Raw genomic sequence first — 23,233 nt, 5'->3', positions numbered from 1 at the left:
GTCGCGGTCACGTGAGCGGTCACATGACCAGTCTCGCGACCAATCACAAGACCGCGACGTCATTGCAGGTCCTTCACCGCACACCAGCTATAGGAACCGAAGCGGCAGCATGCACCGGAGAGGCGGGAAGACTCCGGAGGCCATCGCAGGTGAGTATATCACTATTTTTTATTTTAATTCTTTTTTTTGACCAATTATATGGTGCCCAGTCCGTGGAGGAGAGTCTCCTCTCCTCCACCCTGTGTACCAACCGCACATAATCTGCTTACTTCCCGCATGGTGTGCACAGCCCCGTGCGGGAAGTAAGCAGATCAATGCACTCCTAGGTGTGCGGAATCCCCGCAATTCAGCAAATTTAATGAACATGTTGCTTTTTTTTCCGCGATGCGATTTTTTCGCGGAAAAACATACAACATTTGCACAAAAAATGCGGAATACCCTGAAAATAATGGGAGGCATATGTTAGCTTTTTTTTGCGTTTTTTTTTGCGTTTTTATCACGTTTTTATAGCGAAAAAACGTGAAAAAAATGCGAAAAATACTGAACGTGTGCACATGGCCTTACAGTTTTTCAGAGTGTTCCAACTTCTTCACAGTGTTGCTCAATCGCTGTGCAGGTAACTGAGTCCCATTTACTTGAACAGAGCAGTGTTACAATTCTCTGAATCTCAAAAAGCTCGATATCATTGGAGGGTCATGTAAGTATGTAACAGAGTTATGCCATAACATTCTACCAAATTTGTTTTGCCAATGGTACGGTTTTTAGACATTGATTACAAAATGTTGCAAATGAAGGCTGCTCATTCTCATGTTATGATGATGTCCCAATCAGATCAATTATAGATAATGCCATATAAACATTTTCATCTAAATTTAAGTTGCATAAATAAATATTTGACTAAGCTCAATTATATGCATGAATATACATGTAATCAAGAAGCGACATACACTGATGTTGCTTACCAAAATAACATACCAATGGCTGCTGTAAAATAGTGGTGGATTTCCTGTGGATTCAGTGCTCTCTCCCATATGATGAATTCATCGAATGCTCCATTCATGTAATGTTTGGAATGATCACTGCTTGTTCCGACAACCAAGTTGTCATTATTATCCCCATAACTTTGGGACACCTGACCTGTAGAATCACTAGCATTGAAAGTTCCATTTACAAAAACCTTCAGTCCTTCACTGGAAGTCCAAGTAAACAGGACGTGTGTCCAGTAGGGACCTTAAAGACAAAACAGACAAAAAAAAACCCAGAAAAACATCTTAGTAATGTGCTCATTGGGTAAAATAATATCAGACAGATACTGTTATTCTAAGATGCTTGATCCCTTCGGCGCTGAACATAGAAGTACTTCTCTAAAGTACACCTATTCTGTAGGCAACCTCAGGTGCTAAACTGAAGCCAATATTCAGAAATGCAATATCGGGAAATAGATGAGTAAGGGTACTCACCAAAAAAGTTTTATGCTTTATAACCATTCAATGCAATGGGTAGTATAATAATGTATATAAAGTGCTTAGCAAAAGTTTTAGGCAGTCCATAACACCATCTGCAATTTTTCTCCACCTCAGTTCCTATTCCTTTTTGTGCATAGTTCAGTCGATTAGTCTTTTTTCCATGTTGAATGTATGAATTTTGGGTGTAGCTGGGCCCACTGATTGCTGCTAGCTTTGAGCTGATGGCACTCCTCTACGTCCTTCAATTTCGATGGAAGTGAGGATGATGTATCTTTCATCTGCTGCACCTAGTTTCTTTGGCTGGTGATGACTGTATTTACGCTCCATGTCCATCTGTTTTGTACTGAATGCTGACAAATACAGGCAGATACTTGTCCGTCATGAAATACAATCAGGAAGGTTCTGATGGGCTCCAAATTAATTCTGCAGCAGGACTATGATCTCAAACCTACATCTAATACTATTAAGAACTACCTCCAGTGCAAAGAAAAATGAGGAGTCCTTTAAGTGATGATTTGGCTCCAAAAGAGCCCTGATCTCAACATCATCTAGTCTGTCTAGGATGACACGAGGAGACAGAAGGATTTGTGCAAGCCTACATCCTCAGAAGATCTGTTGTTAGTTCTCCAAGATGTTTGAAACAACCTCCCTGCCAAGTCCCGGCAAAAAGTGTGTGCAAGTCTACCTAGAAGAGTTGGTGCTTTGATACTGTTTTAAAGGCAAAGGGTAGTCAAACCAAATATTGATTTGATTTAGATTTCTCTTTGGTTTATTCACTTTGCATTTTGTTAAGAGCTACAAGTAGGCTGTTAATACTTCTATGTGTGAAAGCATTCTTATTTTGAATAATTTTTTCCACATCTGCCCAAAACTTTTGCACAGTCCTGAATATACAAGTATATAAATTATGTATATTTTTATATAAGTATAAAAGCAAACACATGCACAGTTGTAGAAAGATTGATCAACTTTGTGTGGCAAACTACTACCAGATGTAGCAGCGTCAAAGATATCTTTTACTGCAGCTATAATTAACACAATGTTTTATTTGTAATTCATGCTTAGGATTGAGATAAGGCCACTGCACTATTCATCTATGAACAGTCTCATACATAGACTTTGTATATTGGCACATGAGCTCTTAGTTATGGGGAAACCAAGACTTTGCGCAATGGCAAACATCAGCTGGAGGAATGTAAATGATGCCACCAATGGACCATCTGAAAGTCTGATGGATGATTCTTGATTTCCCGAATATCCAATAAAAAGCCATCCTCCTGGAATTTACAGCACCTGCGGTAAAATTTGGTGAAGGAGGAATAATATTGCTTTTCACTGTTTGGGCCAGACCCCTATTTTTTAGTAAAAAGCAAAGTTACAGCATACAAGAATATTTTAGACAAATGTATGCTATAAATATGACTATGGCTAAGCCCCTTCGCCCAAAGCAAGTCAATGAAGACATGGTGTGGTGATGTGTTTGGTGAGGAAGAGCAATGGCTACACTAAACCCTGAACTTAACTGAACCCCATCAAACACCTATGGTATGAACTCAAACAACAATTGTGAGCCAGACCTTCACATCAAGTGGAGAGGCTTAACCAGTGCTGCCTCTCCATTGCTGGTCCTGATCTTCACTGACACAGCTGTAGCGGAGATATCATGACAACAGCAATAGACCACTGCAGTCAATCACTAAGCCTAGCAGTTATGCCAATGTTATCTTTACCCATCGAGAGCCTTTGGGCTAAATAAAAGTTGCACTTGAGAAACTCCTTTTCAAGTTAAAGGTTTTGGAATAGAATAGCTAACAAGCTGATGTTGCTGTGGTAGTTATGTGGGCACCAAGTTTTGCCATTAGCATCTAATACTAAACGTATATCTTCACCTTCACTGCAAATGAGCAAAATTCAGAGCAACTGGGATGTGACTGACAACTAGGTAGAAATTACTATAAAAGAAACCATGTGTTGTGAAATCTGCTGCTACCATTATTATTTTAATAAAATGTATTTGGATGGAAAGCATTGAGTATCCCACTGTGGTTCACTGCATATAAATCTCCTTTTATTAAAAGAGAGAATAGATTTAATATAATTGTCAATTCAACCCTCATTTACAATGCCCCAAACTTGGAATAATAACCTACATGATTTTTTTTATTTTAAATGTCAAGTCTCAGAGGAATAAAGTAGAGAATAGAGAATATGGTGCAATTTCCAGCTTTGGAAGCTCTTCTGGTTCATGAATAGTCACAATAACTATTTTTAATTCACAACTTACTATATTTTTGGACTATTAGATTTATTTTGTGGCTGGAAAAACTTTGCTGAAAGGTTTGTGTGTCTATTACATTGAAAGGTATGGCAGCAGTAAAGAAAGCATATAGCATAACCACAAAACTATCCTGATTGTAGAAAACATCTGAAATACAGGCATGTGATAACTATTATATTACACATATATTGGAACATAGGTAAAGAGAAGGGACCCATGGAAAAGGTTAAAACAGGGTCGTTCTTGTAGTATTAATTGAAGCCACCACACACCAAACCAACTGGCAGAGGAGAAATTTATCTAAGTCTACTTTCTATGATCTTTGGGTTGGATCTTCAGTCTTATTTTCAAACCTTGCATAGGTGCCCACCATCTACTGAATAAGGTTGCACATCCAACTGTAGTTGGATCTCCAATCTCCGGTGGGGTCTCATAGCATAATACTGAAGAACATGTACGTTTGAACACACTCAGGCCAATTTATGAAAACTATAAGACTAAGGGCGACCAATACCTGGAGATTTAATGCTGGCTTTCCAGACCTTGGAGTTACCACGTGTGTAAACCTCCACATAACCATCATGTTCATCTGAATAGATTTCAAAACCATAAGAAGTTACTTTTTTTCCAAAGGCCTTATGGCCTCCTTGCTGAGAAGAGGTATGATAGTTATTGTGGGCATAGGTATCCTGTTGTTTCTTTTGCTCTTGGTCCTGGATTTTCCAAAAAAATGAGAATGACACACCTTGTATTGAAATAAAAAAGAATTACAAATTACAAGACATGAACTGTAATAGAAGATCAATAATGTTAAATATAGAGAACATGACTGATAATACATATAATATAAAAAATAAGTATAAATACATACTCTTCATAAACATATATGTGACCGCCTTTGATGAAAGAGATGACCCTCAGAAGGCATAAGCCTAGGTGCAATAACAGGCACTACCAAAAATACAGAGCCGTGCTTGGTATACAATGGGGAGAATGCAGAGCTCACTGTCCAGTCACACCCAGTACATTGACTGATCAGTGGTGGCGCCAGATGTTGGACCTCCACCAATCTTATATTGATGTCTTATCACTTATCCTAAGGGTAGCATATCAATAGGGTAAAACCCCCTTAACTTCCTGTGATAATAAATAGTATTGATAAAAAATGGATTTATGATCTGATAATGTTGCTTTTTTCCACATTAACAATATAAGAGTTCAGCAACAAAAATCTATGTGTCTTAAAAGGGTTATCTAAGTCTTACTTAAATAAGGCTTAAAAGGATATGTAAACTTAACAGATAGGTCATCAATATTGGATTAGTGGGGTCTGACAACAAGCACCCTTAGAAATTAGCAGGAACCTGCTGCCCAGTGCACTACTTAGGGTACCGTCACACTGAGCAACTTTTGAACGAGAACGACAGCGATCCATGACGTTGCAGCATCCTGGATAGCGATCTCGTTGTGTTTGACACACAGCAGCGATCAGGATCCTGCTGTGACATCGCTGGTCGGAGCTAGAAGTCCAGAACTTTATTTAGTCGCTGGATCACCCGCTGTCATCGCTGGATCGGCGTGTGTGACACCGATCCAGAGATGTGTTCGCTTGTAACCAGGGTAAACATCGGGTTACTAAGTGCAGGGCCGCGCTTAGTAACCCGATGTTTACCCTGGTTACCATTGTAAATGTAAAAAAAAAAAACCACTACATACTTACATTCCGGTGTCTGTCACGTCCTTCGCCGTCAGCTTCCCGCACTGACTGTGAGCGCCGGCCGTAAAGTAAAAGCAGAGCACAGCGGTGACGTCACCTGTGCTTCACCGCTGTGCTGTGACGTCACTGTGCTTTACGGCCGGCACTGACACAGTCAGTGCGGGAAGCTGATGGCGAGGGACGTGGCAGACACCGGAATGTAAGCATGTAGTGGTTTTTTTTTTTTACATTTACAATGGTAACCAGGGTAAACATCGGGTTACTAAGCGCGGCCCTGCGCTTAGTAACCCGATGTTTACCCTGGTTACCCGGGGACTTCGGCATCGTTGGTCGCTGGAGAGCTGTCTGTGTGACAGCTCTCCAGCGACTACATAACGACTTACCAACGATCACGGCCAGGTCGTATCGCTGGTCGTGATCGTTGGTAAATCGTTTAGTGTAGCGGTACCTTTAGAGACTGCTCTCAGGTAATAAAATGTAAAGTGTTGCGGAATATATTGATGCAATAGAAATAAAAATTATTATTATGTAATCGCAGATTAGCTCCTTTTCATCCATATAGGAACTGATCTGCTATACCTTAGGATTTGTCATCAATGTTAGATTGATGGAGATTTGTCACCTGGCATGTACACTGATCTGATAACGAATGAGATTAGCAAATCTGTGAAAATTCTAATTCAACAGATTTGCTCAAATTTGGCCAGTTTGATTTGTGTAAAATTTATTTTATATGAATTGAATATGCCTTATTACAGTATTTTCTGAGGTTTCTCCAGACCTCAGAGCACAAACTTTGGTTTGAAAAAAAATAATGCTCTCCTTGCCTTGGTCCTCACCTGTCCCACGCAGCTCACTATCCAGCCCTCTGAATAACTAGTCCCCTGTCAGGTCATCCATGTCCACAGTAAACTTCAGGGCCACCCGCACTGATTAGGCCTCATGCAACATCATGACATCGTGAGGTAACTCATGTTATGATATCACATGAAGCCAAGCCACTGTCAATGGCTAGGCCTCTCGCGACGTTATGATGTAGATCACCCTGTTATATCATCACTACCTGTAGAAAGGATGGTGTTGAGGGACAGATGAAGTCCTGGATGAGGTAATCATAATGTATTTTAACTAGAGTTCAAGTTCTCTTCATCTCTGAAGAGGCATTTTGTATATGCGTTTCAAGAGACTCCAGGTGTTTTAGGTAGGTATAAGGAGGAGAGTGCACTACAGGGTAGAGCAGCCATAGACTACTACATTGTAGTGGTATCCAGTGTGGGACTGGGGTGCCAAGGGCCCACCATTAACATTGACTTTGGTGGGGGCCAACTTTTCACCTGCATACAAATATTACACTACCCTCGTTCACAACTTTACCTATATTTCTAGCTGAAGAGCCCGGTGTTGCTTGGGCATAGTAAATATCTGTGGTTATAGCACCTCGCTTCTCTCATTTTCCCATCATGCCTCTCATTTTCCCCCTCGCATCTTTCATTTTCCCCCTCACATCACTCATTTCCCCCTCACTCCTCTTATTTTCCCCCTCACTCCTCTCATTCCCCCCTCACTCCTAATTCCCCCCTAACACTTGTCATTTCGACCTGACATCTGTCATTTTCCGATCACTCCACTATTTTCCCTCACTCCTCTCATTTTGCACTCACACCTTTTCATCTTCACCTCACACCTGTCATTTTCACCTCACACCTTTCATTTTCCCCTCAGTATATACATGTTTGTCAGCTCCCTTATATATTGTATACACCTGTATGTCATCTCCTGTATATAGTATATACCTGTATGTCATCTCTTCTGTATATAGTATATACCTGTATGTCATCTCCTGTATATAATATATACCTGCTGTATGTCATCTCCTCCTGTATATTGTATATACCTATGTGTCATCTCCCCCTGTATATACAGTGGGGCAAAAAAGTATTTAGTCATTCAGCAATAGTGCAAGTTCCACCACTTAAAAAGATGAGAGGCGTCTGTAATTTACATCAAAGAGGAGGAAAGAGGAGACTCTTAAAGAAGAAGTTACAGGTCTGTGAGAGCCAGAAATCTTGATTGTTTTTTTCTGACCAAATACTTATTTTCCACCATAAAATGCAAATAAAATGATAAAAAAACAGAAAATGTGATTTTCTGGATTTTTTTTTCTCAGTTTGTCTCCCATAGTTGAGGTCTATCTATGATGTAAATTACAGACGCCTCTCATCTTTTTAAGTGGTGGAACTTGCACTATTGCTGACTGACTAAATACTTTTTTGCCCCACTGTAGTATATACCTGTATGTCATCTCTTCTGTATATAGTATATACCTGTATGTCATCTCCTGTATATAGTATATACCTGTATGTCATCTCCCCTGTATATAGTATATACCTGCTGTATGTCATCTCCTCCTGTATATATCTATGTGTCATCTCCTCTTTTATATAGTGTAAACCTGTATGTCATCTCCTCCTGTATATAGTATATACCTGTGTGTCATATCCTGTATATAGTATATACCTGTATGTTATCTCCTCCTATATATAGTATATACCTGTATGTCATCTCCTCCTGTATATAGTATATACTTGTAAGTCATCTCCTCCTATATATAGTATATACCTGTGTGTCATCTGCTCCTGTATATATTATATACCTGTGTGTCATCTCCCCTGCATATAGTATGTACCTGTATGTCATCTCCTCCTGTATATAGTATATATCTGTGTGTCATCTCCTCCTGTATTAGACCTCGTTCACACGTTATTTGGTCAGTATTTTTACCTCAGTATTTGTAAGCTAAATTGGCAGCCTGATAAATCTGCAGCCAACAGGAAGCCCTCCCCCCTGGCAGTATATATTAGCTCACACATACACATAATAGACAGGTCATGTGCAGGGCCGGCGTTTGGCACAGGCAGACCAGGCAGATGCCTGGGGCCCCCACCCAGAAAGGGGGCCCCCTGCCTCTGCAGCCCCTGTATGAAGTGCCCAGAGGGTGTACAGCAGTGCTGGGCATTGCTCTGTTGTTCTGGAATGCCTCTCCCAAACCCCCCTTGAGACCCCCTCAGTGCAGTGATTTACTCACTGTGGTCCCAGAGCTCTGTGCTGTTTGCTGTAGGATCAGGTTTCACAGTCACATACAGCAGGGATCAGCATAGGCTCTGACCAGTAACTAAATCATTGCTTGTAATCTGACAGGGCGACCTGCTGTCAATACTGTCTGGATGACACAAGACAGGAATATTGTCTGCTTAGTCAGAGTATTTATTATATAGAAATAAATGAATTCCCACGTGAAACAATAAGGGTAAACTATGCACATATGCAGCGCCCCAGAGACCTGGTCGTTGCAGTAACATCGCTCTGCCACTAAGGGGAGTGATGGTACGTCTGATTGCACTGAAGGAGTTCACCTGACCAGGTATCACAGGCACCAATACACTTCACAGTCTGGCCTCCAGGGGGAGCTAAGGGTACTATGCATTAGGCCACTCCTCACAATCTGGTAAAACTGGGGGTTGGATAGAAAGTGAGAGAGAAGCTGACTGGGTTAGAACCAGGCAACATCCTGTGGCAGGGGGTGTTGCAGGGAAAAGATTCAGGGGGGTCTATGTCAGGGGTGGGATCCTGACAGAGGCCTAGCGAACAAGACAGAGCGTTAAGGAACCGCACCTGCACTACATTGCGGCGGTATCTCAAGAAAGGACAAGAAGCGAGGTTTATTGTGAAGAGTGAGAAACGAGATCACAGCAAAAAGGAGATAACACCAGTAGGAGTCGTGCCGTAAGATCGAGGCAACATCCTACTGAGGCGCGTAGCCGGTGGCCGGAACGCCGAGGAAGTATTGGGCTCCAAGCATTACTTCAAACCAACTGCAGGACAGTTAATTATAGGTTGGCTGTCTCACCTAAATCACCTAAGCAGACATAGGGGGCAACTGTGGGAGAGGGGCATCACTAGGGTCCCGGAAGAACTCCAGGCCTACCCGTCATACGGGTGCGTCCTAGCCATATCATCAGGGGGACGGAGAAGAACATCAGAACAGATATAAGTTGTGAGAAAGAACATCAGAAACAGACACAACAGTTGTGAGGACTATCCCGTGGTGCTCAGCAGGGAAGTACTACAACACACAGGCGCTAGAAGGTAGGCACAGATTTCCACCTGCAAAGGGAACTCTGGAGGTGCCTTCGGACCGGCCGGTCTCAGCCAGCCCTGTTAGCAGTGCTCTGGATTGAGGATCCTGAAGCCTTCAGTAAAGAGGTAAAGAGACTGCAACCCTGTGTCCTCGTTATTCACCGCAACCTACACCACACACCATCATCACACCTTTCATTGGATGCCCCTTAGCAGGGTCACGGACCGGGTCTACCACCGTGACAACCCCAGAACCGAGACAGAGAGGCCCGGTACCGAGTACCCCGCGGCCCTGCGTCTGGGGCCGCTCCACATATATAATAGGAATCAGCGTTTTGGTGCATTTTTTTTTTGCAGCCAAAGCCTGCTCTCTTGGCAGTAAAAACACTGCTTTCAAAGCACCTATTTTTTAGTGTATGTGCAGAGGATCTGGAAATGGCAGCCCTTTGGACGCAGTGGACATGTGCGGCGTCCAAAGTGCTGCCAAATTTTGAACACAGGTGATTCTGCGTGTGTTCATTGATCTGTCCGGAATCACCGCGTCCTATACATTGCAGGGGTGAGATTTCTCTTGTGGAGACTTGTGTCTACGCCAGATAAATTGGCCTGCTGGGGTCTGCAGAGACGTGCCGCATGTCCATCTCTGCGGGTGAGGTGCAGGTGATAGTGCACATATAGTAGAGATGGAATTTCTTGAAATCCCATCCACTATACTGTAACATGTGGCCACTGCGGGTTGGACGCTGCACAAGTACACAGCAGCCGACCTGCAGCGTTTTCTGATTGTGGACACATACCCTTAGAGCTTTTGCTGTTTGTTTTTTACAGTATGCATTTTGTCTACAGTACATGTTTAATAAAGTTAGTGTTATTCACAAAAAACGCAGCGAAAAACAACGTTGCAACATTTGCAGCATTTTTTAAACTTTTTCATTACTTTCTTACGGGTAAAAAAATTGCTGAAAGAAGTGACATGCTGCAGATTTAAAAAACACAGCAGTTGTGAAATTCAGTCAGGGGAAAATAAAAGGGTGTGCAGGAGATTTCTGAAAATCTCAGTGTTTGCTTGTGCTGTAAAATGCTGTAAACTCATTATTTGCAGTAGAAAAAGCTGCAAAAATTCTGCATATGAACATGGCGAAAAGCTGCTTTTCAAAGTGCCAGCAGTGACCCTGCGTACAGCTAATAGTGGCAGACCCGTTGGCCGATATAAGGCCCCTAAATATAGTGCAATGTTATCATTTGGGGCCCCGACTTTAAATTTTTGCCTAGGGCCCCACTTTGTCTAAAACCGGCCATGGTCATGTGACTGACAGCTGCCGTATTTCCTATATGGTACATTTGTTGCTCTTGTAGTTTGTCTGCTTATTAATCAGATTTTTATTTTTGAAGGATAATACCAGACTTGTGTGTTTTAGGGCGAGTTTCATGTGTCAAGTTGTGTGTGTTGAGTTGCATGTGGCGACATGCATGTAGCGACTTTTGTGAGATGAGTTTTGTGTGGCAACATGCGTGTAGCAACTTTTTGTGTGTCGAGTTGCATGTGACAGGTTAGTGTAGCAAGTTGTGTGCAGCAAGTTTTGCGCATGGCGAGTTTTGCGTGTGGCGAGTTTTATATGTGGTGCGTTTTGAGTATGTGCAAGTTTTGTGTGAGGCAACTTTTGCATGTGTTGCAACTTTTGTGCATGTGGCAATATTTCCGCGTGTGCAAGTTTTGCGTGTGGCGAGTTTTCCATGAGGTGAGTGTCATGTCGGACACTGTCCAGACCAGGTTGTCTGACAGACAGCTGTAATTCCGCGTTTGACCACTGTTTGCTCATTGGCATCGGCTAGTTTTCGTCTGGCTGCTCCGGGGTTAATTTATCTGATCCTCGGATTGGAAGCTGGGCCATGCCCATTTCCTTTAAATGGTTCTCCTGATCTTTGGGCGTCGCCGATTATAGCTTCTGTCTTATCCGTAGTTATCTCGGTCCGGAGTGGAGAGCTGGTTGTTGGGGAATCGTTGCTGGTGGTGTATTTTCCTTTGTCTTATTTACTCCTTCCTATATTTGTTTTATTTTGCCCTGCACCCTTATAGTGTATTCCTGATTGACTGCGGCGTGGTGTATATTTTCCTTTATCCTTGTTTGTTATACCTGTGGGTATTGGTCTATTGCATTCACTGGGTGGTGGGCAGTGGTGTTCAGTCTAGGGCTGAATCAGGAGTCAGGGTGAGGGTGGAGGCCTGAACATGCACACCTTCAGTGTAAACTTCAGGTAGAGGGTCAGACAGGGTTTCCCTAGTCTGAGGGAAATTGCAGGGGCCCGGGTTATTAGCTCTCGCTGTCATGGTTCTCAATGGCAAGAGACCGTAGTAAAGCATACAAAGGACTAGCTCTTGGAAGATGGGAACTCGAGCTGACTGTGAGCTAAACCTACCGCACAACTAACAGTGGCCGGGTAGCGTGCCTACGTTTTATCCCTAGACGCCCAGCGCCAGCCGGAGAACTGACTGACCCTAGCAGAGGAAAATACAGACCTGGCTTACCTCTAGAGAAATTTTTCCCAAAAGGCAGACAGTAGCCCCCACATATAATGTCGGTGATTTTAGAGGAAATTGACATACGAAGTATGAAGATAGGTTTAGCAAATTGAGGTCCGCTTACTAGATAGTAGGAAGACAGAAAAGGGAACTACACAGTCAGCTGAAAACCCTTTCAAAACACCATCCTGAAATTACTTTAAGACTCTAATATCAACTCATGACACCAGAGTGGCAATTTCAGCTCACAAGAGCTTCCAGCCTCAGAAATATTCAAACACAGAGAACTGGAACAAAAATGCAAAACAAACTTAGGACTCAAAGTCCAACTTAGCTGATAGTAGTCTAGGAGCAGGAACATGCAACAGAAAGGCTTCTGGTAACATTGTTGGCCGGCATAGAAATGACTGAGGAGCAAGGCTAAATAGACAACTCCCACATCCTGATGGAAACAGGTGAACAGAGGAGATAAAGCACATAAGTGCAGTACCACCAGAAACCACCGGGGGAGCCCAGAAACCAAATTCACAACAGTACCCCCCCCTCAAGGAGGGGGCACCGAACCCTCACCAGAACCACCAGGGCGATCAGGATGAGCCCTATGAAAGGCACGGACCAAATCGGAGGCATGAACATCAGAGGCTGTCACCCAAGAGTTATCCTCCTGACCGTAGCCCTTCCACTTGACCAGATACTGAAGTCTCCGTCTGGAAACACGGGAGTCCAAGATCTTCTCGACAACGTACTCCAACTCACCCTCAACCAACACCGGAGCAGGAGGCTCAACGGAAGGCACAACCGGTACCTCATACCTGCGCAACAATGACCGATGGAAGACATTATGAATAGAAAAAGATGCAGGGAGGTCCAAACGAAAGGACACAGGGTTAAGAATCTCCAATATCTTGTACGGGCCGATGAACCGAGGCTTAAACTTAGGAGAAGAAACCTTCATAGGGACAAAACGAGAAGATAACCACACCAAGTCCCCAACACAAAGACGAGGACCAACACGACGACGGCGGTTGGCAAAATGCTGAGTCTTCTCCTGGGACAACTTCAAATTGTCCACCACATGCCCCCAAATCTGATGCAACCTCTCCACCACAGCATCCACTCCAGGACAATCCGAAGACTCCACCTGACCGGAAGAGAAACAAGGATGAAACCCCGAATTACAGAAGAAAGGAGAAACCAAGGTGGCAGAACTAGCCCGATTATTGAGGGCAAACTCCGCCAAGGGCAAAAAGGCAACCCAATCATCCTGATCCGCAGACACAAAACACCTCAAATAAGTCTCCAAGGTCTGATTAGTTCGCTCGGTCTGGCCATTAGTCTGAGGGTGGAAAGCAGACGAAAAAGACAAATCAATGCCCATCCTAGCACAGAACGCTCGCCAAAATCTAGACACGAATTGGGTTCCCCTGTCAGAAACGATATTCTCCGGAATACCATGCAAGCGCACCACATTTTGAAAAAACAGAGGAACCAGCTCGGATGAGGAAGGCAATTTAGGCAAGGGAACCAAATGGACCATCTTAGAAAAACGGTCACACACCACCCAGATGACAGACATCTTCTGAGAAACAGGGAGATCAGAAATAAAATCCATGGAGATGTGAGTCCAAGGCCTCTTCGGAATAGGCAAGGATAACAACAATCCACTAGCCCGAGAACAACAAGGCTTGGCCCGAGCACAAACATCACAAGACTGCACAAAACCTTGCACATCTCGCGACAGGGAAGGCCACCAGAAGGACCTAGCCACCAAATCCCTGGTACCAAAGATTCCAGGATGACCTGCTAACGCAGAAGAATGGACCTCCGAGATGACTCTACTGGTCCAATCATCAGGAACAAACTACCAGGCGGGCAACGATCAGGTCTATCCGCCTGAAACTCCTGCAAGACCCGTCGCAAATCTGGGGAAACAGCAGATAATATCACTCCATCCTTAAGGATACCTGTAGGTTCAGAATTACCAGGGGAATCAGGCTCAAAACTCCTAGAAAGGGCATCCGCCTTCACATTTTTAGAACCCGGTAGGTAAGAAACCACAAAATTAAACCGAGAGAAAAATAACGACCAGCGCGCCTGTCTAGGATTCAGGCGCCTGGCGGACTCAAGATAAATCAAATTCTTGTGGTCGGTCAATACCACCACCTGATGTCTAGCCCCCTCAAGCCAATGACGCCACTCCTCAAAAGCCCACTTCATAGCCAAGAGCTCCCGATTACCAATATCATAATTTCGCTCAGCGGGCGAAAACTTACGAGAAAAGAACGCACAAGGCCTCATCACGGAGCAGTCGGAACTTTTCTGCGACAAAACCGCCCCAGCTCCGATTTCTGAAGCGTCGACCTCAACCTGAAAAGGAAGAGTAACATCAGGCTGACGCAATACAGGGGCGGAAGAAAAGCGGCGCTTAAGCTCCCGAAAGGCCTCCACAGCCGCAGGGGACCATTCAGCAACATCAGCACCCTTCTTAGTCAAATCAGTCAACGGTTTAGCGACATCAGAAAAACCAGTTATAAATCGACGATAAAAATTAGCAAAGCCCAAAAACTTCTGAAGGCTCTTAAGAGAAGAGGGTTGCGTCCAATCACAAATAGCCTGAACCTTGACAGGGTCCATCTCAATGGAAGAGGGGGAAAAAATGTACCCCAAAAACGAAATCTTTTGAACCCCAAAAACGCACTTAGAACCCTTTACACACAAGGAATTAGAGCGCAAAACCTGAAAAACCCTCCTGACCTGTTGGACATGAGAGTCCCAGTCATCCGAAAAAATCAAAATATCATCCAGATACACAATCAAAAATTTATCCAAATATTCATGGAAAATGTCATGCATAAAGGACTGAAAGACTGAAGGGGCATTTGAAAGACCAAAAGGCATTACTAAATACTCAAAATGGCCCTCAGGCGTATTAAATGCGGTTTTCCACTCATCCCCCTGCTTAATTCGCACTAAATTATACGCCCCACGAAGATCAATCTTAGAGAACCACTTGGCCCCCTTTATTCGAGCAAACAAATCAGTAAGCAGTGGCAAAGGATACTGATATTTAACCGTGATTTTATTCAAAAGCCGATAATCAATACACGGCCTCAAAGAGCCATCTTTTTTAGATACAAAGAAAAAAACGGCTCCTAAGGGAGATGACGAAGGACGAATGTGTCCCTTTTCCAAGGACTCCTTAATATATTCCCGCATAGCAGCATGTTCAGGCACAGATAGATTAAATAAACGACCCTTTGGAAACTTACTGCCCGGAATCAGATCTATAGTACAATCGCACTCTCTGTGCGGAGGCAGTGAACCAATTTTAGGCTCCTCAAAAACGTCACGATAATCAGATAAAAATTCCGGAATCTCAGAGGGAATAGATGACGAAATGGAAACCAAAGGTACGTCCCCATGAGTCCCCTGACATCCCCAGCTTAACACAGACATTGCTTTCCAGTCGAGGACTGGGTTATGAGATTGCAGCCATGGCAATCCAAGCACCAACACATCATGTAGATTATACAACACAAGGAAGCGAATAATCTCCTGGTGATCCGGATTAATACGCATAGTTACTTGTGTCCAGTATTGTGGTTTATTACTAGCCAATGGCGTGGAGTCAATACCCTTCAGAGGTATAGAAACTTCCAGAGGCTCTAAATCAAACTCACAGCGTTTGGCAAAGGACCAATCCATAAGACTCAAAGCGGCGCCAGAGTCGACATAGGCGTCCGCGGTAATAGACGATAAAGAGCAAATCAGGGTCACAGATAGAATAAACTTAGACTGTAAAGTGCCAATTGAAACAGACTTATCAACCTTCTTAGTACGTTTAGAGCATGCTGATATAACATGAGTTGAATCACCACAATAGAAGCATAACCCATTTTTTCGCCTAAAATTCTGTAGTTCGCTTCTGGACAGAATTCTATCACATTGCATAATCTCTGGCGCCTTCTCAGTAGACACCGCCAAATGGTGCACAGGTTTGCGCTTCCGCAAACGCCGATCAATCTGAATAGCCATTGTCATGGACTCATTCAGACCTGTAGGCACAGGGAACCCCACCATAACATCCTTAATGGCATCAGAGAGACCCTCTCTGAAATTCGCCGCCAGGGCGCACTCATTCCACTGAGTAAGCACAGACCACTTACGAAATTTTTGGCAGTATATTTCAGCCTCATCTTGCCCTTGAGACAGGGCCATTAAGGCTTTTTCAGCCTGAATCTCTAAATGAGGTTCCTCATAAAGCAGCCCCAAAGCCAGGAAAAACGCATCCACATTGAGCAACGCAGGATCCCCTGGTGTCAAAGCAAAGGAAATTACAATCCTGACCTGCTGTGCAGGATCTCCAGCGGAGCGAGATCTCAGAGACAAAAATAATTTACAATTATGTTTGAAATTCTGGAAGCGAGATCTATCCCCGGAGAAAAATTCAGGTAAAGGAATTCTAGGTTCAGATATAGGAGCATGAATAACAAAATCCTGTAAACTTTGAACCTTCCCAGCGAGATTATCCAAACCTGTAGCTAAACTCTGAGGATCCATATTAATCAGGTGAAATCAGAACCATTCAAGGATTAGAAGGAGAGAGAGACGAAGGCTGCAGTAAGCAGAGATGCTAGTGAATCAACTAATGAGCAAACTCAGGAAAAAAAAAAAAAAATTCTCTGCAGACTTCTTTTCTCTCCTTATTTCTGCCAATTATTTTAACCCTTGGCCGGCCAAACTGTCATGGTTCTCAATGGCAAGAGACCGTAGTAAAGCATACAAAGGACTAGCTCTTGGAAGATGGGAACTCGAGCTGACTGTGAGCTAAACCTACCGCACAACTAACAGTGGCCGGGTAGCGTGCCTACGTTTTATCCCTAGACGCCCAGCGCCAGCCGGAGAACTGACTGACCCTAGCAGAGGAAAATACAGACCTGGCTTACCTCTAGAGAAATTTTCCCCAAAAGGCAGACAGTAGCCCCCACATATAATGTCGGTGATTTTAGAGGAAATTGACATACGAAGTATGAAGATAGGTTTAGCAAATTGAGGTCCGCTTACTAGATAGTAGGAAGACAGAAAAGGGAACTACACAGTCAGCTGAAAACCCTTTCAAAACACCATCCTGAAATTACTTTAAGACTCTAATATCAACTCATGACACCAGAGTGGCAATTTCAACTCACAAGAGCTTCCAGCCTCAGAAATATTCAAACACAGAGAACTGGAACAAAAATGCAAAACAAACTTAGGACTCAAAGTCCAACTTAGCTGATAGTAGTCTAGGAGCAGGAGCATGCAACAGAAAGGCTTCTGGTAACATTGTTGGCCGGCATAGAAATGACTGAGGAGCAAGGCTAAATAGACAACTCCCACATCCTGATGGAAACAGGTGAACAGAGGAGATGAAGCACATAAGTGCAGTACCACCAGAAACCACCGGGGGAGCCCAGAAACCAAATTCACAACATCTCGCCCTCCTTGTATCCCCGTGACATTATAATCGGCCTAACAAAAAAAATAAAAGGGGTTCCTTTTTTTTTCTCTTCTCTGTGTTTTGTCATGGATCCCATGACTTCTATAACCCGCCAGTTGGAGGCGCTGTCCCTACAGGTCACTGAGTTGAAGGGAGCAGTGCAGCAACAGGGACTAGCAGTATCTAATATACAGGCTGGAGCAACAGGAGGAGTTAATGAGCCCAAGTTTCCTTTGCCTGAAAAATTTGTTGGGGAACGCAGTAAATTTGTTTCTTTTCGTGAAGCTTGCAAACTGTATTTCCGTATGCGCCCGATCTCCTCTGGTAATGAGGCTCAACGTGTGGGCCTGGTGTTGTCATTATTGAGCAGGGATCCCCAAGCATGGGCATTTTCGTTGCCGTCTGATTCTGTTGCATTTAACTCAGTGGAGAGTTTCTTTTCTGGTCTAGGACACATTTACGACGATCCAGACAGAATGGCTCTAGCAGAATCTATGTTACGCACTATTTGCCAGGGGGAGCGTGTTGCAGAGGATTACTGTTCTGAATTTCGCCGCTGGGCGGTTGACACTCAGTGGAATGAGCCAGCATTGCGGAGTCACTTTATTCATGGAGTTTCTAATAGGGTTAAAAAAGCCCTCCTGATGTATGAGACTCCTGCTTCACTAGATTCCGCTATGAGTCTTGTTGTCCGCATTGATCGCCGTTTGCGTCAGGGGAATCATGAGACGCCGCCTGTGGGTGAAGGTTTAGGTTCACATGAGGTTGCTGCAGGAGAGCCCACGGAATCTATGCAAATCGCAGGGGTGTCACATGTTAAGAATCGTACCCCTGTACTCAAGAAGCAAGGAGCCTGTTTTTTCTGCGGTAAAACTGGTCATTTAATTAATATCTGTCCTCTGCTGTTAAAGAAAAACGCAACGGCGGAAAACTTCTGAGCTCAGAGGTTGTGGAGGAGTCCAATCTGAGCTTATGTATATCCTCCATGATGATTTCTCAGTGCATGCTCCCTGCCAAAGTTGTTGTTGCTGGCAGAGAGATACCAATCACTACTTTTGTGGATAGTGGTTCCTGTTGTGAATTCTGTTCTCGAGCTCCCTCCTGTGGTTATGAATGGTACTTCGGCGAGTTCTGTTCATGGACTCCCTCTGGTGGCTGTGAGTGGAGCTGCTGGTTCTGAGATTCCTTCTCCAGCTGATCTCGTTCAGGTCTTGGCTGGCTGCTCTATTTAACTCCACTCAGATCGTTACTTGATGCCAGCTGTCAATGTCCTAGTACTGGTTCAGTTCTCTTGGATCTTTCAGATGACCTGTCTACTTCAGCAAAAGCTAAGTCCCTGCTAGCTTATTTGTTACCATTGTGTTTTTGTCTTGCTTGCTATTATATTTAATCTTGTTAGCTGGAAGCTCTGGGATGCAGAGTGGCACCACCGCGCCGTGAGTCGGTGCGGTGGTTTCTTTTGCACACTCTGCGTGGTTTTTTTGTTAGTTTTTTATGCTGACCGCAAAGATACCTTTTCTATCCTCAGTCTGTTTAGTTCAGTCTGGCCTCCTATGCTGAAACCTATTTCATTCCTGTGTTTGTGACTTCCATCTTAACTCACAGTCAATATATGTGGGGGCTGCCTATTTCTTTGGGGAATTTCTCTGAGGCAAGGTAGGCTGTATTTTCTATCTTTAGGGGTAGTTAGCTCTTAGGCTGTGAAGAGGCGTCTAGGCAGAGTCAGGAACGCTCCACGGCTATTTCTAGTTGTTGTTGATAGGATCAGGGGTTGCGGTCAGCAGAGCTCCCACTTCCCAGAGCTCGTCCTGTATTACTAGTTTGCTCATCTGGTCATTTCTAGTGCTCCTAACCACCAGCCCAACATAACAGGTTCCGCCACAAATCTCATTGATGAGGAGTTTGCGCGCACTGCTGGTTTTAAGATTGAAAAACTGCCTCATCCTATCCGTGTGGTCACCATCAATTCTGCTCCTCTTCCACAGGGGGAGATTACTCAGTTCGTGGCTGAGGTTAAACTCCACATTGGGGTTCTTCATTTCGAGCAGGTCACATGTAAGGTGCTCAAGAGTCTTCCGGAACAATTGGTTCTGGGTTTTCCATGGTTGTCTACACACAACCCGGTGATTGACTGGAAAACTCAGGACATAATCCAGTGGAGTGATTTCTGTCAGGAGAATTGCCTGGCCACATGTGTGTCCGCTGTACTTCAAGCGTTCCTGAGTCACTTCAGGATTATGCGGATGTGTTCTCTGAGAAGGGTTGTTCAGAGTTGCTGCCACACCGCTCCTATGACTGTTCTATCAGGTTTAAACCAGGGGCCAAGTTGCCTAAAGCAAGGATGTTCAACATCTCCGGTCCGGAGAGACAAGCGCTCAAGGATTACATTTCTGAAAGTTTGAGCAAAGGGCACATCAGGCTGTCATCCTCGCCGGTGGCAGCAGGGTTCTTCTTCGTGAAGAAGAAAGATGGCGGATTACGCCCGTGTCTGGATTTCAGGGAGTTGAACCAGATTACGGTTCGTGATCCATACCCTATGCCACTGATACCTGACTTGTTCAACCAGGTGGCAGGTGCTAAGTGGTTTACCAAGCTTGACCTCAGGGGGGCGTACAACCTCATAAGAGTCCGTCAAGGTGATGAGTGGAAGACGGCTTTTAATACCCCTGAGGGTCATTTTCAAAATTTGGTGATGCCTTTTGGGTTAACTAACGCACCTGCAGTGTTCCAACATTTCATCAGTGATGTGTTCTCGCATGTTTTGGGGAAATTCGTTATCGTGTACCTATATGACATCCTCATATATTCTTGCGACCGTGATGCTCATTTAGATCATGTCAGGCAGGTGTTACAGCTTCTCAGAGAGAATAAGCTGTATGCTAAACTTGAGAAATGTGTATTTTTTGCTCAAGAGTTGCCGTTCTTGGGTTATATTGTGTCTGCTTCTGGTTTTAAAATGGACGCCGCTAAGGTGCAAGCGGTGCTGCATTGGGAACGTCCTGATAACCTGAAAGCACTTCAGCGGTTCCTTGGGTTTTCTAACTACTATAGGAAATTTATCAAGGATTTTTGTATCATTGCTAAACCGCTAACTGACATGACTAAAAAGGGTACCAATTTCTCCGTTTGGCCTGAGGCTGCTGTTCGCGCATTTGAATTTCTCAAGAACAGTTTTGTTTCAGCCCCCATTCTTGTGCAGCCAGACGTATCTAAACCCTTTGTCGTGGAAGTCGATGCATCTGAGGTTGGTGTGGGGGCGGTACTATCTCAAGGCTCATCCTTGAGTGGTTTGCGTCCATGCGCCTATTTCTCAAAAAAACTGTCGTCCGCTGAACGTAACTATGATATCGGCAACAGGGAGTTGTTGGCTATTAAGTTGGCCTTTGAGGAATGGCGACACTTCTTGGAGGGGTCGGTACATCAAGTCACTGTTATTACCGACCATAAGAATCTGCTGTATTTGGAGTCTGCCAAGCGTCTGTCTCCCAGGCAGGCTCGCTGGGCATTGTTTTTCACGCGGTTCAACTTTGTTGTCACTTACAGACCAGGGTCTAAAAACACTAAGGCGGATGCTCTGTCCAGGTGTTTTCCGGGGGGAGAACCTCAGGAAGATCCAGTACCCATCCTCCAAAAGGGTGTTGTGGTTTCGGCTCTCACTACAGAGGTTGAGGCTGAGATTGCCGAGGCTCAGGAGGAGGTACCATCTGAGCTTCCCATCAACAAATCTTTTGTACCGCTTCATCTCCGCCTAAAGGTGTTGGCGGAGCATCATGATACTGTCCTGGCTGGCCACCCAGGAGTAAGAGGTACTTTGGAGTTGGTGTCACGTCGGTTTTGGTGGCCCAAAATCCGACAGGACGTGGTCTCATATGTAAACAAAAACCGTGTGCACTGCTCAAATGACTGGTGCCCAGGTAGGTTCCAAAACCGTGTGATTCATATAGTAAAAAACCTGGCACTCAACTCGCATAAAGATGCTTTTTAATAGATGCAAGCGGGAATACAGTGACAGCAATAGCAAAACGTTTCGGTCATGTATGTCTGACCTTCATCAGTTGCAAATAAAGTCTGCCGATAGTGTGAATGTTGTCACTAACAGGTGATATGTGGTACTGATCACCCTTAAACGGAAAGGTACTGTTTGGTATAATATGTCATGGACGCAGCCCTGCTGTGGCGCTGCCTGACGCGGAGTCCACCGCTTGTCTGTCTCATATGTGTCAGCTTGCACCACGTGCGCTAGGGCGAAGACGCCCCGCTCCCGTCCTGTTGGCACACTGCTTCATCTGGAGGTACCTAGTAAGCCATGGACGGAAATCTCCATGGATTTCATCACTGATTTGCCTCCCTCAGATGGGAACACGGTCATTTTGGTGATTGTGGATCGGTTTTAAAAAATGTCGCACTTTGTGTCTTTGCCTTCTTTACCTAACGCTAAGACTCTTGCTCAGGTGTTTGTGCAGGAGGTGGTCAGGCTTCATGGAGTTCTGTCTGACATCGTGTCAGATAGGGGTACTCAGTTTGTAGCAAAATTTTGGAAAGCATTTTGCTCACGGCTGGGGATCAAGTTGTCTCATTCTTCTGCGTTTCATCCCCAGTCAAATGGACAGACCGAGCGTATGAACCAAAATTTGGAGCAGTACTTGTGCTGCTTTGTCTCTGATAACCAGGAGGAGTGGTCTACCTTTCTTCCTTTGGCTGAGTTTGCCATCAATAATCACCGCCAGGAGTCGTCTGGGGAGACTCCGTTTTTTTGTGTTTACGGGCTACATCCTCAGTTTTGTACGTTGAGTCAGAGAGGCTCTTCCGGCGTTCCGGAAGAAGACCAGTTAGGAACACAATTGTCATCAGTCTGGAGGAGAGTGAAACAGCGCCTGTTGAGTGTGGGTGCTAGGTACAAACGTGTGGCTGACAGTAGGCGTGTGCCAGGTCCAGACCTGAGTGGGGATGACTGGGTGTGGTTATCCACAAAAAACATAAGACTCAAGATACCATCCCTTAAATTGGGTCCACGGTTTATTGGTCCATTTAGGGTCACCGCCGTCATTAACCCAGTAGCGTACCGACTGGAGCTCCCTACGGTGTATAAAATACACAACGTGTTCCACAGGTCTCTTCTTAAGAAGGTGGTGGGTTCTGTGGACGTGGCGCCTATGCCACCTCCATTCTTGGTGGATGGTAACCTAGAATTTGAAGTCTCCAGGGTGGTTGACTCTCCTGTGGTGCACCGCACTTTACAATATTTGGTACACTGGCGTGGTTATGGGCCTGAGGAGAGGTCCTGGGTACCAGCCTCGGACATTCATGCGGATCGGCTGGTCAGGTGTTTTCATCGTCGCCATCCGGACAAGCCGGGTCCTATAAGCCGTGAGGGCCCTGGGGTCCCTCGTAGAAGGCGGGGTACTGTCATGTCAGACACTATCCAGACCAGGTCGTCTGACAGACAGCGGTAATTCCGCGTTTGACCACTGTTTGCTCATTGGCGTTGGCTAGTTTTCGTCTGGCTGCTCCGGGGTTAATTTATCTGATCCTCGGATTGGGCCATGCCCATTTCCTTTAAATGGTTCTCCTGATCTTTGGGCGTCGCCGATTATAGCTTCTGTCTTATCCGTAGTTATCTCGGTCCGGAGTGGAG

The 23,233-nt window shown here is 44.6% G+C and overlaps 1 protein-coding gene across 2 annotated transcripts in view; it reads right to left on the bottom strand.

Annotated features, from left to right (window-relative positions):
• ADGRD1 (adhesion G protein-coupled receptor D1) overlaps window positions 1-23,233 on the bottom strand; it is a 1,174,499-nt gene that overhangs the window by 1,027,025 nt on the left and 124,241 nt on the right. For both annotated transcript variants that reach the window (XM_077293307.1, XM_077293306.1), the window contains 2 exons: window positions 4,259-4,489; window positions 976-1,230 (listed from right to left, as the gene is read on the bottom strand). In XM_077293307.1, coding sequence (XP_077149422.1) covers window positions 976-1,230; window positions 4,259-4,489 — 486 coding nt within the window. The remainder of the gene's footprint in view (window positions 1-975; window positions 1,231-4,258; window positions 4,490-23,233) is intronic.

This window comes from Ranitomeya variabilis, chromosome 1 (genome assembly GCF_051348905.1).
Source record: "Ranitomeya variabilis isolate aRanVar5 chromosome 1, aRanVar5.hap1, whole genome shotgun sequence".
NCBI classification, from domain to species: Eukaryota; Metazoa; Chordata; class Amphibia; order Anura; family Dendrobatidae; genus Ranitomeya; species Ranitomeya variabilis.
Note: the sequence above shows the minus strand (reverse complement) of the source record. Positions and strands in the feature narration are given on the sequence as shown.